The 18,415-nt window shown below is 34.2% G+C and overlaps 1 protein-coding gene across 1 annotated transcript in view; it reads left to right on the forward strand.

Moving 5' to 3' along the window:
* Nucleotides 1–18,415, forward strand: part of LOC122719055 (titin-like) — a gene marked incomplete at its 3' end in the record, with an annotated part of 177,849 nt that overhangs the window by 60,483 nt on the left and 98,951 nt on the right. Inside the window, exons 42-52 of the mRNA XM_043944582.1 lie at nt 221–418; nt 612–815; nt 896–1,059; nt 1,402–4,368; nt 5,016–5,235; nt 6,264–7,007; nt 8,158–8,343; nt 8,892–9,410; nt 10,538–10,635; nt 10,710–10,890; nt 11,438–11,515. Of these exons, the coding sequence (XP_043800517.1) occupies nt 221–418; nt 612–815; nt 896–1,059; nt 1,402–4,368; nt 5,016–5,235; nt 6,264–7,007; nt 8,158–8,343; nt 8,892–9,410; nt 10,538–10,635; nt 10,710–10,890; nt 11,438–11,515 (5,559 nt within the window). The remainder of the gene's footprint in view (nt 1–220; nt 419–611; nt 816–895; nt 1,060–1,401; nt 4,369–5,015; nt 5,236–6,263; nt 7,008–8,157; nt 8,344–8,891; nt 9,411–10,537; nt 10,636–10,709; nt 10,891–11,437; nt 11,516–18,415) is intronic.

Below are 18,415 nucleotides of genomic sequence, written 5' to 3' on the forward strand. Positions count from 1 at the left end.
ATGGCCTGTGAAAACTTCACTTTTCACTATTATATAACTAAAAAATGGAGGTATCATCTTAATTTAATTAATATGGTTAGTTTTAATTTTGAACTATTAATTATTTCCTCTAATTACATTGAATATTTCCTCTAATTACATTGAAAAATAGACATGGATTTAACATATTATTAATTTGGCAAGTTGAATGATAAATTAGGAAATTTTATTTCAATTACAGGATTCCCTCAGCCTTCAATTAGCTGGTCGAAGAACGGGCAAGAACTGAAAACGAAAGATGGAATGACGATCACTTACGCTCATAATCATGTCCGTTTGGAACTGAAGAACGTAAATGTTAAGGATGCGGGACGATACACTTGCACTGCCAGCAACGAAGTCGGTTCTGCTAGTAGCACGGCTGATCTTGTCGTAAAAAGTACACAATTTGACGATTGACATACTTTCAATCGAAAGAAATCTTTTTAAAGAATTTTAAAAATATTTCTATCTTAATATTTTGAACTTGAACTTATTTTTTGATCTAATTTATTGATAAATTTATTTTTTTTATATATATATTCCAATTTAATTTTTACAACAATGATTAATGTTATTCCATAAATTTTCAGAAACGATATTCCCACCGGTATTCGGCAGAAGATTGCAAGCTCAAGTTGTGAAACGTGGAGAACGAGTCAATATGGAGGTAGAAATCACAGGAACACCGGAACCCACGGTTACATGGTTCAAGGACGATGTCCCTATCAAAGAACGTCCACCTGAATTGAGGATTAAGCAGCAAGGAAATTGTTACATGCTCATTATTGACAAAGGTAATTTCTGTCTTTAAAAAATTATTTATTATTTATTGACAATTTCAAAGTTATTAATTTTAAATGAAATGGATTTTTAGCTGAAAAAGCGCATGCAGGGAAATATATGGTTCGAGCAACAAACGCCGGTGGTGAAGCCCAAAGTATAGCAGACTTTGCTGTCTTCGAGCCAACGCCTGATACTATGACGGAAGTTCATAAAACTGTTATTTACGAGAATGTGCAAGACAAGAAAGTCACTCAGGTAATTATTTCCTCTGATTAATAATTAATCTTTCAATAAAAATTTCCAATATTTCTCGATATAAAATTCAATCTTCAATATAATTAATTTTCTAATTAAAAAAAAAAAAAGAAGAAGAAAGATTCGAGTCAACTTTGTATTTCCAAATATAGAATAATCTCTAAATAATACCTAATTTGAAATAAAACAGACAACCTTCCTAATATAAGATCAAATCCCTCTAATTATTTATTGAAAATAAACTAACAAAACTCAATTGCAATAACACCCTAAAAGTCCACAATAAATTTTGTTAAAATTCTCTATACGAGGCAAAGTATAAAGCACTGTATTCGTATTTAGTCCGACGAAAAGAAGAGAGAGGTTCCTTCTAGCAAACTTCCTTCATCAACGACGATTCAGCAGATTCCGCCGTTAAAAACGACACCTATCGTGTCATCCACCTCGATATCGGAAACGACCAAAACCGTAGAAAAGATAGAGGAGCCGGAAAGCAGGATGAGTCGTTCGGAAACAATCTCGTCCACGGTCGAATCACATCAGTCGCAATCAAAATCGGAGCAAAAGTTCCACATGAAGTTGGAGCACAAGACGCCAATCATACCAGAGCCAAGGAAGGAAGAAAAGACGATAACGAGGGAAGTGATTCGCGAAGAAGTCGAGAAGAAAGGCGCCGAGCCGAAGGCTACAGTGATCGAGGAGAGGACGAAGATCGAGAACGAAAATATAGAAACATCGACGATAGCCAAAAAGGATGCATTAAGCTTCTTCGAATCGATGACGAAGGAAACGGAAACTACGCCTAAAGGTCCCAAAGAGATGATTAAACTAGTGGACGATGCTGATGGCCACGAAGTGAAGGTTGGAAAATTGACGAAGAACTACGAGAGATCAACTACGTTCCAGGAGGTGAAGAAACCTGAACCGAAACCTGCAGAGATTCAAACGACGAAGAAAGCTGTCCACGAGATATTCACGAAATTGGAGCAAGGGAGTGCAGCTTCTCGTGGAGTTGATAATAAATTGTTCGATTTTCCGTACGAACCGTACAAGCCACCTTCGGTAGAGACCAAGAAGACAGTTGTGGAAGAAACAGTTAGCTCAGGATCGTCGTCTGTTCAAGGATCACTGATAATGTCGTCGAAAATGGAGAGCAAAGTGGAAAGTAAAATGGAGAGCAAGTCAGAATTATTGGAAAGTTTTAATTTGGTGCCAGAGCCTCCACCGGAGATTGGTTACATGCCGAAGCCGGAAGAATTAAAAAAAAAACGCCCTGAAGTATCGATCAAAGCTAAACAGCTCCAAGAATCCTTCGATAGAACCCTGTCCCCGATAGATGCGCCTGTTGGCGGTGTGAAGATTTTCCCCACGCCTTCTCCAAAGGTGGCCCCAACGTTTTCCATGCCACCATCATCCTTTGAGCTCGAGAAGAAAGAGGTAGTCGAGGAGCCTTGCGTGAGAAAGGAAATCCACGAGAAAAGGGACTACGTGTCTTCGTTCAGAGCTATGTCTCCTAGCAGACCTTGGTCATCGTCGTCTGACGTGGAAACCAGATCACACGTGTCCACTGATCTGTCAGAATACAGGTGTCACTCTGCAGCGTCGAGTCATCAAGAGATACTCAGATCTACCTCGCCCAGACCATCGGCTGACGCCTTGGCTATGGAGAAATCCTGGGCAAAGAAGTGTGCCGAGTCTAGCCGGAAATCGTGGCCTCCGCAGGAAGAGTCGAGACTCAAGCAAGAATGGCAAACCCCTGGTGAAGAGTACAAGAGTTCGTCGAAGGAGTTTAGGAAGGAAGTCGAAGAGACGCCTGAAGGCGGTATCAGAAAGACCAGCATGGAATCGTCCAGCACAACTGAGAGGCGGTCCTGGAGTTCGAAACAGGAATCGATGGAGAAGATCTCGAAGAGAGCTCCGTCACCACTGAAAACGCAACCGATCATCTACAACGCGGAAACAATTAAAGTAGATCACGTGGTGAACAAGATGGAAGAGAAATCTCTGTATGAGAAGTACACTAGTGAGAGCGACATTAAGAAGCTGGAAAAATCTGAAAAGTTCGAGGAGAAATATTCGAAAAAGTGGGCAGGCTCGGATGATTTAAAAGCTCCTGGTCTTGTCAGGAGTGTGGAACCACCTAAAAGACCCGTCATTCAATTGTACCACCTTACTCCACCTACCGAGCAAATTATTTTAGAACCTGGCCCACCTCCGGAAATCGGATATATTCCAGCACCGGTAGTCAAAGAGAAGAAGATCGAGAAGATAGAGAAGAATTTGGAAGTGTCGTTGGAGCATCAGCCAGCTAAGATCCCTCCAGGAGGAATCAGAACTATTCCTCCTGTGCCGAAGAAGGAGGAACCTCCAGCACTGCCTCCGAAAGACGTCAAAATGACTCCACCGCCAATTCCAGCCAAACAACCTATCGAACCTCTGGAACCGTTTCCATTCAAGCCTTCCCCTGCATCTGCACCGATGAAGAAGGTGCCTCCTCCACCAACTCCTACGAAATTCGTCAAAGGAAGTTTCACCCAGGAAAGCGACTATGAATCGGACATGGACGGTCACATGAAAGCAAAATGGAGGCCGTACGAGAGTGACGGCGAGGAGCCACGTTACAGAAGAGTCCAAGCTCCAGTGCCCAAGCCGACTAGACCTAGATCGACCGAGCCTGAACCACTTCCTCCCTCTAAATTCGAGGTGCCTCCATCGACTGTAGGTCCGCCTAGACCAGTGATCACCAAGGAACAACAGGAAAAAGTGTGCAAGAAGACTATCGCTACCACTGTCAAGAGGCAAGAGAGAGAGATAAAACAACAGCAGCAACAAAAGTTCCAAGTGGGCCAGCCACCTGCTATCGAATTGAAATCAGGCTCTCCATCTGTCTACGTCCAACCAGCCGCGAAGAGTCCAACTCCACCCGGGAAGAAGCCAGAATCTCCTAAATTAAAGGTGAAAACGTTCCAACAGGAAAGTGGTTACATGGCAGACACGGACGAGCCTTTCCAACAGAAGTCGTCGATTCAATCGGTGCAAAAGAGCTTTGGCAAACACGAATCTTCGTCGTCTATGACCTCGCAAACGGAGTCTCGCACTTCGTATTCTGAAAGTCGATCGGAATATTTCGAGAGCAAGAGCTACGACAGCCGACAACAGCAGCAACAGAAGAAAGAATCGTTTATCGCGCCATCCGCTCCCTTGGTTACGAAACAACCTGTACAACCACCGGTTCAGCAACAACGTAGCTCGTTCGTTGAGAAGAGCTACGTATCTTCCGCGTCCCCATCGAGATTCAGTTCCACGAAGGTTCGAGAAGTGTGTTTGCATCGCTTGATCTACATAGAGGGCAGTGTGATCGGAGTGTATTTGTTTGGAACGAAGAAGAACGGTTCTTTGTTTAATCGAATGAAGTGATGCGTCTAACAAATGTCGTTTTTTCCTTAACTTTTTGTGTTAAGCTAATGTTTGCAATGTTGTGCACTTTTAACCAATTTATTTATACAAGTACACACAAAGAGTTGGATATATAGTTCTGTTGCTTTAATCAGTTCTCAATCGGTAGATATTTTGATCATTTATTAAAATGAAATTTATATTAAAATATTAATTTTAACAGAATTGTTTAAATATGAAATGATTTTTGATACGTATTCTTTATTCTATAATAATTTCTAACGCGTTATCCGAGTTTTTTTTATTACTCGAGGTGGATATTCTAAGTTTTGAATGCCTCCATTTTATTTCGCATATATTCAATAGGGCGACATATTGAAGCATAATGAAAAATTAGAATATAGAAAATAATAAACAAAATATTTCTAAAATTAGTTGTGTAAAAACTGATTGAGAACTAATTGTGCGTTTTTGTGTTTTTCGTTACAACTTACGTTGTTTATTATTTTGTGAACGATTGAAATGTATTTACATCAAAATAATATCTTTATTTTTTCCAGGAAACTATTTATACGACGGATCAATCGCACAAGAAGCTAGAGACAACGAAAAAAATTCTGCCGCCCTCTCCGAGTCCTTCCAAATTCGTGAAGGGCGAATTTCGCGAAAGCGACTACGAGAGCGACTACGACGGCAGAATACCACCTCTTTGGAAACCGCGAGGCTATGAAAGCGACGACCAATCTTTCAGATCCGTGAAACCGAATCTCGCTGGTCCAGGTATTTATAAATCCTGACGTAAACGAGAAGTTCCTCTTACGATATTATTGAATACACACGAATTTATTAAAAATTGTGCATAGTATCAATCACACTAGTAGTTCTTTTTTCCATAAATACCGTACAAAGTTACGTCTACACTATGTAACGAAATCTTTTGTATAAGAAAATACATGTAAAATTTTAATTATAAATGGGATTTATATAATCCGTATAACTGAAACAGAAAGTTATCAAAAATCGATTCAAAATATATTGTGTTAAATAATATTTCTGCATATCTGGAATTATTACAAGAATACCCAAATTATAATTATGAGTGATATTATAAAATGATACTATTTTGTTATTTAGTGTAAACGAAGCTTAACATTTATTAAACATTGGTTATGGGAAATGTCAAAATAAGAATTGCTTTCCAACAGCGTTAAACAGAACACAATCGACTGGCCAATATCGATGGGTCTCTCACTCTATTACGACTTTTTTCCAGCTTACAACAAGTAGTCCTCCTGGCAAGCTTTCTTCCCTTCTCGTTGTTTACCTCGCAAGACAAGTTCTCCTCTCTTCCTGCTTCGCTTGCTTCTCTCTTTTCTTCTCGGCCACTCGAAGTACGTACTTTGTGTACCCCAGCTTTCTCTCCGAGTCTTTCTCCCATCATCTTTTGTGGCTAACCTTCATTCTTCTTCTTCTTCTTCTTCTTCTTCTTTTCTTCTTCTTCTTTTTCTTCTTCTTCTCCACTCTATATCACGCTGGTTTCACCCTCGTTTCAAGAGACATCCGCGTTTCGCACGATGCTTCGCGCAAAACGAAACGAAAAATTAAAAAAAAAAAAAAAAGAAAAAAGAAAAGAAAAAAAGAATTCAAACCACAACACCACGGATAATGGAAGCTCGATCGTCCATCGAGAATGAAAAAGGAAAAATTCGATCAACGACGAGTGAAACCAAAGTCGGCGCGCCCTCTGTCCGCTTATGTCTTCGCCTCGTCGACGAGGTCAGCTGGGGTCACTCATTTTGTACCGATAGGAAAGCCCAAGGAGCCTCGAGCGCCGTTCATCGAGGAGCTCGAGAAGAAGAAGGAGGACAGAGTCGCAACGCCGACCAAACCGAAAACAGTTCTTCTTCCCGGCTCTCCGCCTGAGATAGCCTATGCACCGCCTCAACCGACCTACTACGAGGCTCGATCGGGCATACCTTTCCACAACGCGATCGGTACAGAGACGAAGAAGACGGTCAGGATGGACGAGTCGACCGAGAACAGCAGAAGGATCGTCACTGTCGAGCAAACGAGTCGGGTGATCAAGTTCGGCGATCAGAAACCCACCGCCACCGACTTCAGAGGCTTCGAGGGCCCCGATCAAAGGCAGAAGGCGGCGTTCAAGGTGCCGACCCCGAAGAAGTTCGTTCAAGGTCAATTTAGGGAATCGGATTACGAGAGCGACATCGACACGAGGATCAGAGCGAGATGGGCACCGGCCGAGAGCGACACCGAGGAGCCAAGGTACAGGAAGGTCCAAGCGCCCACGACGAAGGCGCCAAGGTCGGCCAGCGCCCCTGTCAGGCAGGAACACGTGGTGTCCCCGTTGGAGTTCGACACCGGGCCACCCGTGTTGAAGAGGCAGACCTCGATGACCCAACTTCGGGACGAGGGCAGGGCAACTCAGGTGAAGAGGGATGTTGTTGGCTCGGGGCAGGAGGAGTTGCTGAAGCCCGGCTCGCCTCCGGAATTCGGTTTTATCTCGAGGAGCGATGTGAAGAAGGCGGCTACTCGTAAGGATCACGATTGATGTCTATATTTTTGCGCACGCTTGCCGGCGGGGGTTGTTTTCGTTGTTTGACCGTTCGGAGAAGATTTGTATACACATATATGCAAAGTTTTTGTTTTTTAACTTGTTCAGGGAGAAATTATTTTAAATAGAAAAGGGGAAAAAAGGAGATTGAAATCTGTTGAAGAAATTCTTTATAGAGTAATAAGATATTTTATTACTTATTATATTTTATCACTTGAGACCATTTTGAAAGTATTGTTGACTTATAGTGTCTCTGAAGAGATTAAAGAAATTCTGAAAAGTAATAGTTATTGTTGTGGAAATACTTGATAAATGATAGGATTAGATGTATACATATGTATTATAAAATACTGTAAAAGCTTTAATTTATAAAAGCAATATTTAAAATTCTGAAGAATAATTGTTGTGGGAAAGATAAACATTAGGAAAGAGTTTATTTGATAGAAATATTCGAATAATTTATTGAAATTTTGGATCTTTATCGTTAATAACCTTATTAGTTGACGCGACATAGAATATTCGTTGTTGAAAAAAAGAACAAGAAGATATAAAATAAATTTAATTATTAATATAATAGACCAAATAGTTCAGATATAGTTGTGACCATGACAATTATGGTTTAAATTATTTAAAATCAAATGAAAATAAATGAGATTTTAGATTTTATGTTTTATAATTACTAAAATGAAAGTATTGGAAAAATTAATCTTTCATTTAACAATATAAATTAAATTTGTCCATTTATTTTCATATCTTATTAGATTCTTAATATATAGAATAAAAAATATGACAAATATTAATTGATATCGAAACAAAATATCTGTTTCTAATAATTAAAAAGTATCTATTTTCATATTTTCATAATTCTTCATAGTTCAAACTAAAACTTTTATTTTCAATAACTTTTTAGAAGAATGTTCACATCAGAGAACTTATGAAAAAGTTCTTTACAATTATCTAAAACTCATATTCATTTTCATACCCGAAGAAAATTTCATTTCGTCTTTGAGATCATTCTTCTCTAACCGTCTCTCTTCCTTCGCGCGCTTTCTAAAAGAAAACAAAAATAAAGAATATCCCGCTGGCGAGCATTGTTATCCCGTAACACGAAAAATCTGACACATCCGCAGACGTCGCGTCGCGACACATGAGCGACATGACCACCAGCTTCAAGTCGAAAACCGAGAAATTCGTCAGCGACATCCAGTCGGATCTGAAGCAGGGCAAGCCGATCCTGAAACATCCGGCCGACAGTCGAGCAAGCGATGGCGACGAGCCCAGAACTTACAGAGAGGAGTCTCGACACTCGGAACATGGTAATCGATTTAGACTCTGTAATGTAATTCCAGAAATTAAATGTAGAAATTAAATGTAAATTTTAATCAATGTAATAGAAATTATTTGATTATAATGAAACCGAATAAGCATTTGCTTAAAAATGAGAAATTAAGTTTATAAAGGATTATGATGTACGATTAAAATTATTGAGAAGTAGAAAGGATACAATCGAATCCCCGATTTTATCATAAATGATTCAGGAAATATTATCTCGAAAAACCATTCAATGAAATACCCTTTATCAAAGAATACGTTAAATTTTTATCTAAAATAATATTTAAAAAGAAATCTCAACGATGCCCTTAATGATTCGAAAAAAGAATCTTTATTGCATTGTTATATTTATCATAAAAGAAGTTCAACAATGGCCCCTCCCCCTCTTCAAAAAGAATCTTCAAAGTAAAACATCTTCGAATAGAACCAACCTCGCCGCTAACAATCTACAAAAATATCATAACCAGCGCAATGAAAAATCACCAAAAATCAAATCAAAACGAAAACCAAAACCAAAACCAAAAAAACGCAGGAACGAAGCACATCGACCCAGACACCGGCCTCATATACTTCAAGTACGACTTCGGCTACGAGTTCGGGATCGTGCTCCCCGGCGAAGGCAAGAGAACAGTGACCAGCACGAACAGGACCATCCAAGGTCAACGGCGAGCAAGCGACATCGAGGTGCCCATCGTCCACGAGTTCACCACAACCAGAAGGGAGAACGGTTTCGCGAAGAGGAGCAGCTCGACGTCGTCCTCGACGCGTCAGGGCAAACCGACGGGGAAATTCGGCACTTCGAAGACCGTGAAGTGGGAGCCGACATCCGAGAGCGAGTTCTCCGAGGCGGAGGACGCGAGAAACGCGAGAAAGAGGCAGCAAGATGGCGGTAGCGCGATGGCGCCACCTAGCCTCGTTATACCTTGTTCACCATCGCCGTCCAGATGGGATCACACGACGCCCAGTCCGCTTTCCCTCAGCCCAAGCTTACCAAGTCTCTCCCCCAGATACAGTAGTGCCACAGGACCACCCAGCAACGTCGACTCCGCAGGTATTCACCTGCTTCTGCGCCGATATCAATCAGCCTATTATTTCATTTCGCGTTTGTTTCGTCTACCGAGCTCTTTATCTCTTTTCATCATTTGCGCATTCGGGTATTTTTTACTTTGTCTTTGCATCGCTCGTTAGCTGTATTTGCTTCCAGCTTAACACGTTCAATGGGACGCGAATTTATGGAGATCTTTTATTGTATGACGGATGACGTGAACGTACGCGTCATAGAGATCTGTTCCGTGACGGTTGACGCATACGGTCACGTGATATATGATACTTTTTCAGAATACACTAAAGATGGAGTTTTTCATTTTCATATTTTTGATTTTTCACTTTTTATTATTGTTTTTTTTAAAACTGAATATCTGCTACCAGGCAGAATTATTTCAATTTTTGATGCTGCATTGAATGTGTTAAATGTATAAATATTATTTTATGTTGGCTTTGGTTTAGATCGCTTTTTGCGTTTGAAAAGGGATTTGTTATTTGTTTGTGGAGGCTTCGCTTGCGAGGATTTGATTTCACGTGTATCATTTAATGATTCATTCTGGTGTGTATTTGATTTGTTACATGGAATAAGATTCATTTGGGGTGTTATTTCTATTTTTTCTACCTTATTCTTGTTTACCTCAAACGATTTTGCGAAATTCACTTATCTGTTCCAATTTCTTCTATGTTATACTTGGAGAGAAAGGAAAAAAAATATTTATGGATTTACCTTGATGTATTTGAAACGGAACACAATGTTTTACTTCTATTTTTCGTTTCTTTCACATTTTTTGTTTGTTTGCTTTTCGATGTTTTTCCTCGTGTTGAAAAATTCGAGTTTTGACCCGCTTCTTGACCAACCGTTTTTTATTCTCTCCCCTGCATCTTCCAATCTTTATCTCTTCTTCTGCTTTTCTCTTTCCCATTGAAAGAATATCGTGCATAAATATATACACGTGCAAAACAATTTCAGTTTTTTCTCTCTCTCTCTCTCTCTCTTTAAAGCAATTCTTCCAGTTCCTGCCAACTCTTGAATATCTCGATACAGTGAACACTACTTTTTTTCCCCACTATACTCGAGATATATACTCGTACGTTGTTCTAGTTAATCGAGTTAAATCGAGCTGATTATTCTAGGATCACCGTGGCCAACCACTAATGGAGTGGCCTCGAGCAAAGAAGTGATTCAGCCTTACCTAGAAATACTACCGAAAAAGGCACCCCTTTTCATCACGGTACCGTATCCACAATTAAACGTGACATTTTTATCGTTGACTCAACGGTTGATTAATTATTCACCAAATTTTAGCCTTTGAAAGATATAGCGGTGGTGAGCGGGCAAACAGCAAGATTCGAGTGCATCGTTCAGGCTGAACCTCAGCCTAACATCCTTTGGTCCAAGGACGGAAGGATTATTGAGAATTCTTCGTGCTACGAGATCCATTATCGAAATGGCGTTTGTCGTCTGACCATAGTGCGAGCTTTTCCTGGTACGTGATTAATATCATGAAACAATTAAATCATGAAAGAAGAAATTGAATTAATTTTAAATTAGAAACTTTTATATTTTATAAAATTTTGAGAAATTTTGAGTATCCAAAGTTTGATTCTGGAAATTTATCTGGGCAGATGATTTTTCATTGTTTGATTTGGCATTTTAAAAATTCACTCTTCCATTTCCAAGAATTGAGAGAGAATAATGAGGAATGCTAAAATGAGTAAAAGTTTTAATGCAAGTGCTACTAATTATGTGACAATGAGATCATTATGATAAGAATTTCATAAACAAAATAAAGATTTGTGATTTTACAAATGGTGGCCAAAAATGAAGTATTAGAATTCTTTTAAAACAATATAGTATAAAAAAAATTTCACGAAATAACAAAATTAATAAATTTCTTAGGATTTTAAAGATTAATTAGAGATTTTTATGTAAAATATTTACAAATTTTTCTTAATTATTTTCTTAATTAATTATTAATTATTATAATTATTATTATATTATAAATTACGAAACGAATTCTTCTTCTTTTTCAGAGGATGCTGGCACTTACGCGTGCACCGCAACGAATAGCTTAGGTTCGACAGTAACTTCTGCCACCTTGCAGGTGCCAGGTAATAGACGATCAGTATACGCGCCTATTTAAATATAACGGTCGAGAAGGGATTAAGTAAATAAAAAAAAAAAAGAAAAATAGAGCAATCTAATACGAAGGTGGTGGAACATTAAGCCTCTAACTTCAACCGAACTCATGACTCTCCATCATTTCGCTTAATCGATCTTTTCCATCTTCGATGAACATCGAACAAACGAATTCAACGAATACGTATATATTCCTATTATCGTATGAATTATTATCAGAGAGAAGAAAGTTTTCAATTTTTGAATGAAAAAAAAAAAAAAAAAAAATTATTCGAAAATAATCGAGGAAAGTAGAAATATATACGCTCGCATATAAACAAAAAATTATTCATGAGATGAAATGCGAGTGTAAAAAAAAAAAAAAAAAAGAAAAAAGAGAAAAAAAAGAAAAAAATGAAAATTTTTTTATTTCAAAGCAAGAAATAATAATAGCGCGTATATATTATTATTCTTTCGAAGAGTGCGACATTTTTTTTTCCTGCATTTTTTTTTTTTTTTTACGTGAAAACACGAGATGATTTTACGACAGGGGCGAGGAGAACTAGTCAAAAGTACGATAATCGAGAATAGTCGAGAAGTCGAAGAAATATATTTCGCGAACGCTGGTGGATACGCTTTTTATTTTCTTCCTTTTTTTAATTTTATTTTTCTTTTCTTTGATCAGCGCGTAGTGAGCTTTCTCGAATGCATTTTTCTCTGTCGTTGTTGCCGTGGAACACGCTTTCAATAGGTCGTTTCTCTTTGACTGATTCTATTCTACACCCTCCTCTCTTCACTCTTCACTCCCCCATCTCCTCTTTTCATCCTCTTTCATTCTCGAGCACTTTTATCCTTTTTTATCTATCTTTCTCTACTAGGCATGTAGCATACGTATTTATAATTATTCCCCCGTTTTCTCCCTTTTTTTCTTTTCTTTTCTTTTTTTTTTCTTCTTTTTTTGAAATTTTTTCGCCCGCCCTGTCTATAGATTAGAATCGCGGTAAATTTAAATTTAAATCATGACGTAACAAATTTCGTATGAGTATATAAATTTTGCAATGGACGTTATACAAAAATCAATTTATTATGAATCGAGCAATTGCAACGAGAATATTAATTTTCAATAAATTATTATAATTCGAAGTGATAATAATTTGAATCGATTAATGTACGATGTTAATGTTAAATTTTAAATTATTCAATATACACCGTGATTCTCCACGAAACAGATGCTAGTCAAGCTGTCCTCGAACAAGAGAACGATTAATTTATTTATCGAACGAGCGAGAGAAACGTTCAAGGGAAGGTATCGATTATCGATCTTCTTTCAACTATAGTCTGAGATATATAGCATTATTATTATTATTATTATTATTAGAAGAAGAAGAAAAAACGCTTCGTTGCTCAGTTTTGAAATAAAGATATATATATACACAAGAACGAAAAGATTCGTTTATTGTAATCATATACTTGTCACTCATCGCAGCAAACAATTTATTGGAAATAATGTGTAAATAAACGTGTGCTTCCTCTGCAATACAAAAAAACTTGGGTACTATGGTGTAACGAATTATTTTCTTATCCCTGTTATTTCCCACTGCTCCTCTTCTGTGTCTCTCTCTTTCTCTCTCTCTCTCTGTATTTCTATATGGCTGGTTGTTATTTCTTATGGCAATGGTGCGATTTTTTATACACACGATGCTGTGATTGAGCATCGTTGGTTATGGTTACGAAATGGTAGGTGTTTATGCTAATTTAACTGGGTATCAGCATGATGTAGCCATAAGGGAGTGGAGTAATTAACGCTTTCTCGTTCCGTTTCAAATTTATTTTTAATTTGTTAATTATAAGTGTATCGCGGATGTTTATTAATTCATGCAAAAAATTCAATGCACAAAGATTCGTGGAATAGATAACGTAATACGCGAAGAGAAATATCCATAAAATATTCAGAAATACTGAATTCTATTTGAAGATTTGAGAAATAAGTTAAATCTTTGTTTAAGATTCATTTATTTGTAATAATATAAACATTTGCAGACTAATTATAATGTATTTGTACTATTTTTAAATTCGTTCTAATATCGTGACAATAATTAATACTTCATATTAAAAGAATTTTTATATTTTGAATGATTTTCAAAAAAAAAAAAAAAGAAAGAAAAACTATTGCAATAGGATAAAAGTATTAGTATAAAATTTTTAAATAAATTATGAGGTAAAAGTTTTTATATAGTATATTTATTTATTATAATTATGATATTCAATTATAATTATTACTTATAAATTCTTTTTTGATTGAAAAAAAATTAATTTAATGTAAATTACATTAAATTACAGTTACATTACATTAAAAACAGTTAAAATATTGTCAGATGAAATTTATTAAAGGCATTAACAAGTAATCAGCACTAATAATAAATGTAAGTACAGTCATAAATTGGTAATAATAGTATAAACAGTATATATTCTAAATAATGACAAATTAGTCACGATATTGGAACCAACAAAAACAATTCGTTCCAAGCTATTACTCAAACATAATTTACATTTACTCAGTGACTTCTCTAAAAATTCTAAAATCGCTTCTCTCGACAATTCATAAAACGATAATTAAAAATAAAGTTCAATTACAAATAAAAATTCTCAGAAACTGAAAACCGACGAAATTTTTTCCAGAAATTTTTTACTCATAAATAATCGAAAATATTTTTGGATCAAATAAACCGAAGCATCCTCTCTCGAGAAAGAAAAAGAAATAATAAGAAAAATAATCATTTCTTGATTACACTAAATCGTACGTAAATTTCACAGTTTTCGTATTATTCTGTTCTGTGATACACGTGGAAAATTTACGAACAATTCTAATTCGAAGAATAAGTATCGATATATGGCTCATGAAATTATTTAAACTTTATATATATAATATTATTTTCATGAAGATGAAATCAACGCTCAAATTTTTGTTTTTTAAATATAACTTTTCAGTGACGCAAAATGTTCATAATTTATATTGCTCTATCATTTTAAAAAATAAAAAAAATAAAATTGTATTCAAAATAGAAAAAGATGTTGAAACTTTCTTCTTCTTTTTTTTAATTTCATCCCCTCAAAGAGATTTTTTATCGACAAAGAAAAAATAGCTCCACATATAATTTATTATGCTCTACATACTTCAACAAGTCAAAATTTTTAGATTAAATGAATTTCCTTATAAAATGTGTTCAAATAATTTTGCGAGCCATTTGCATATAATTTGAAAGTACTCTAATTGTGGAAACTCTCAAATATATAAACTGTCGATATGTATACCTTTTTTGACAAGATATTAATATATAAGCGTTAAGAGTTAAAAATTATTCCAGAACTCTTAACATAGTTTAGAATAGTGTAACTTTTACTCTGACAATCGAAAAAATAAAATAAACAGAATATATCGCAATAATGTATCGAAAAGTATTGTTTTCCGTCTTCATGTTCTTGTTGCATGATTAGTCACACGTATTTCAGGCATCCACTTATTTTCGGAAAGTAAAAGAAATATATAGAGCACAACGTCACTGCTTAACATTCGGATTACTAACATCATCATGGCCTCGTATAGAGCTTGTTAATTGAGCTTTTCACATTGTGGAATCATTTATATTCGTCGAAACAAAATCAAAAGGGTATTTCTGAATGTATTGTCCAAAAATATTTTTATTATAAAATTATTATTATTATTGAAATTCAATATTTTTTGGAAAAATCGTAATTGAATCGTAATTTAATATTTGCGAATATTTTAATGTCTTGAAAGAAACGAAATTTAATCTATTTTTGAGTATATTTTCGAAAAAATTATAATTAGATCATAATCGATGATCTGCCCTTCATTCTTTTTTAAAAAAATTAAAATATAAAATTTAGATTTATAAAATTCGTAAAATTAGAAAATTTGTTTAGAATATAATTTTTATATTACTTTTATTAAAAATGGAAATGTAAGGGAATAAAATTAATTTAAAAAAAAAAAGAATTTTAAAATCACCAATAGATAAATTTCATTTTTATATAAAATTTTTAATATCAAATCGTAATATTTCTTCGAAGAATATATCTCATTTTAAAATTAGCATCGCTCGATGTATATACACACGTTACATTGTCCGTAAGTTTGGAAACGCTATTCTGCTGCACTGCTTTGAATTTCGTAATATGTAAAGCAGGATACTATTACGTTCAAAAGTGATGAAATTCAGGCGTTCCTTATGAAACGTGGTAAGATAATATTCAATATCGAATTAATAAAAAAAAAAAAGTGAAAAATAAATTAATCAAATTTTCAAAATATAAAAATTCTTCTTCCAAATCAAAAAAATTGCCAAGATAAAAATTCGATAAATAAATAAATGGAAGAAGATAATAGAGAAAAATGATGTTATATAATTATACAAACTGCAATTTAATTGCATAATGGAATGACGGATAATATTTTTAGAGATTTGGAGAAATTAATATTTTCGAATGCTCGAACATTCGTATGCAGGATGAACGATTATTGGATGATGCGGTATGAAAATAGACGGTAAGGTAATCCCGGAATGCGATGGAAAATATGAGTCGACGATCCAAGAATAAACGAGAGAAAAACAAGCGGTTGCGATTGTTAAAGATCCTGTTACTATTTCTCTTTGCTTTCTTTTTTCACAAAAAAAAAAAAAAACGCGTCATAGCTGTTCGTTCGTGTTATTAAATCTCGTCTGCTCGATTCTTGCATGATTTTTGTCAAATTTTTTTTCCCCAAATGATTTTCAAGAAATTGTTGAAATTAATTAGTTAGTCGCGTAAAAATTATTATTATTAACATAAAAATATTTATATTTATTATAATTAATTATGATAATTTATTTATTTTTTTTATTTATGAATTAGTAATTGATTCTATACAAGAATTATTATATTAACTGAATGGTATAGAAATATGAAGTTAAAAGATGTAATACTTTCATGAAGATGATGAGGAGGATATGAAAATTAAAAATATTTTAGCATCTTTATGTATGTTATATTTGCAAAACAAAAAGAGATGTTTAAAGTATAGTAAAGGAATTTTTAAATACCTTATATAATTTAAAAACTTTTAAGGAATGTTAATAAGGCTATAAAGATAACAGAGTGCTTAAAGATATGTACTAATAATAAAGCTATGTCATAAAAAAATTTCCAATCTTTTAAATTTAATAGGTACATTCATAGATAGATACTTTATGATCGAACTAACATCAAAGTCGATTTAACTGAAAAAAATGATTGATATGCAATTTCTTTTGCGAGGCCAATAAAATATAAAGAACAAAAATATACAAATACAAAATAAATAAAGAATTTATCCAAGAAAAATTACTCAGTAATTATACAATCTTCACATTAAAAATGATACAATATTGTCTAAAAGATTCAATAGAAAAATAACATAAATAATAAATTCTTAAAAGTGAGACAAGCAAAGAAAATGAATACACAAGATTCGCTATACATTTTATGCATCTAAAGGATATTTATTATAAATTTAAAAATACTTATAAAAAAAGTATAAAAAAAGATTGAAGATTCATGGAAGTTTCAATTTTATAATTTTCTTTCAACATTTCTTTCAATTAGCCTCTTGAAAATTTTGTTTGTATCTAATATTATATTCAGTTGAGTGAACCTATAAAATCATTTAATAATTTTTCGTATCACATTTTAATGTATAATTCGAAAAGCATATTAATTGAAATGTCATGTTGACAGATTGTCTCGTTTCGATTCTCTCGTTAAATGAGTGACGTAACGAAAGCGGAAGTCATTGTTCGAATTACAAAACAGAAGTTTCATTTAATCGTTCCGCACGGAATTCAAGGAAACGTAATAAGATGCGATTGCAAATCTCCGGGAGGTCTGGCATGCAACACTTGGATAAAAATAGTTCTTGGTTCGACTAAATTTTACGAAAACGCTTGTTCATCGAGCGAAAACGTTGTTGTTGTATCTTCTTCTTTGCCCCGTTTGATCGGAAGTCGAGAAAACTACGAATAAAAATTTTCTATTCCAATGAAATGACAATTAATTCAACACTTGACACGATTCGACTAAGATATTTCTGATATTTCGATGAAATAAACATTTTTATCTAATTTTATTTATACTTTATTGCTGTATAATTGAATTTTAAATAAAAATAAAAATAAAAGTTGATCCAATTATTGTGGATTTTAAAAGACGTAAAAGTATTATGTTTCATACGTATTGAAATGGATTTCTTATCAGATTAATATTTGTTTGTGGTTTATTTATTAATAATTATAATTATATTAACTAATCTGTGAAAAAATATGCATGTTTATTTATACACTTGCTTCAATTGTTATTTCATGTATACTTGATTTATATTTGTTTTCTTCTTCAACAAATATTATTGCTTGTAGTTGCTTATATGTTAGATTTCATTGCATGTATTCTTATTTTGCATCAATGTAATAGAAATAAAATATTATGAAGGAAACTTGTAAATAATTCACAAGATATATTTACATACATTTAAAAAGTTAAATAATAAGTTTGCCCACTTTTCTTCAAAAGAGTGTCAAGGATAATATATATTAATTTTATCTAATCAATGGAATTGGTTTTATTTTTTTTTTTTGTTACAATCTGTATATATATATATATATATTGTATCCAGTAATTTATCTATTTTTTAAAACTTTTTTCCTTTTTTTTAAAAATAGAATCATGATACTAAATATAATACATTCATAATAAAATAATTGTTATTATGTTATTATAAAATTAATGTATAATCTAGTTTAGTAACAAATTAATTTTTTTAAATATTCGTAATGTCTTATTTAAACACAAATAGACGTAGT

This window comes from Apis laboriosa, unplaced genomic scaffold (assembly GCF_014066325.1).
Source record: "Apis laboriosa isolate Shangri-la unplaced genomic scaffold, ASM1406632v1 scaffold69_cov144, whole genome shotgun sequence".
NCBI lineage: Eukaryota > Metazoa > Arthropoda > Insecta > Hymenoptera > Apidae > Apis > Apis laboriosa.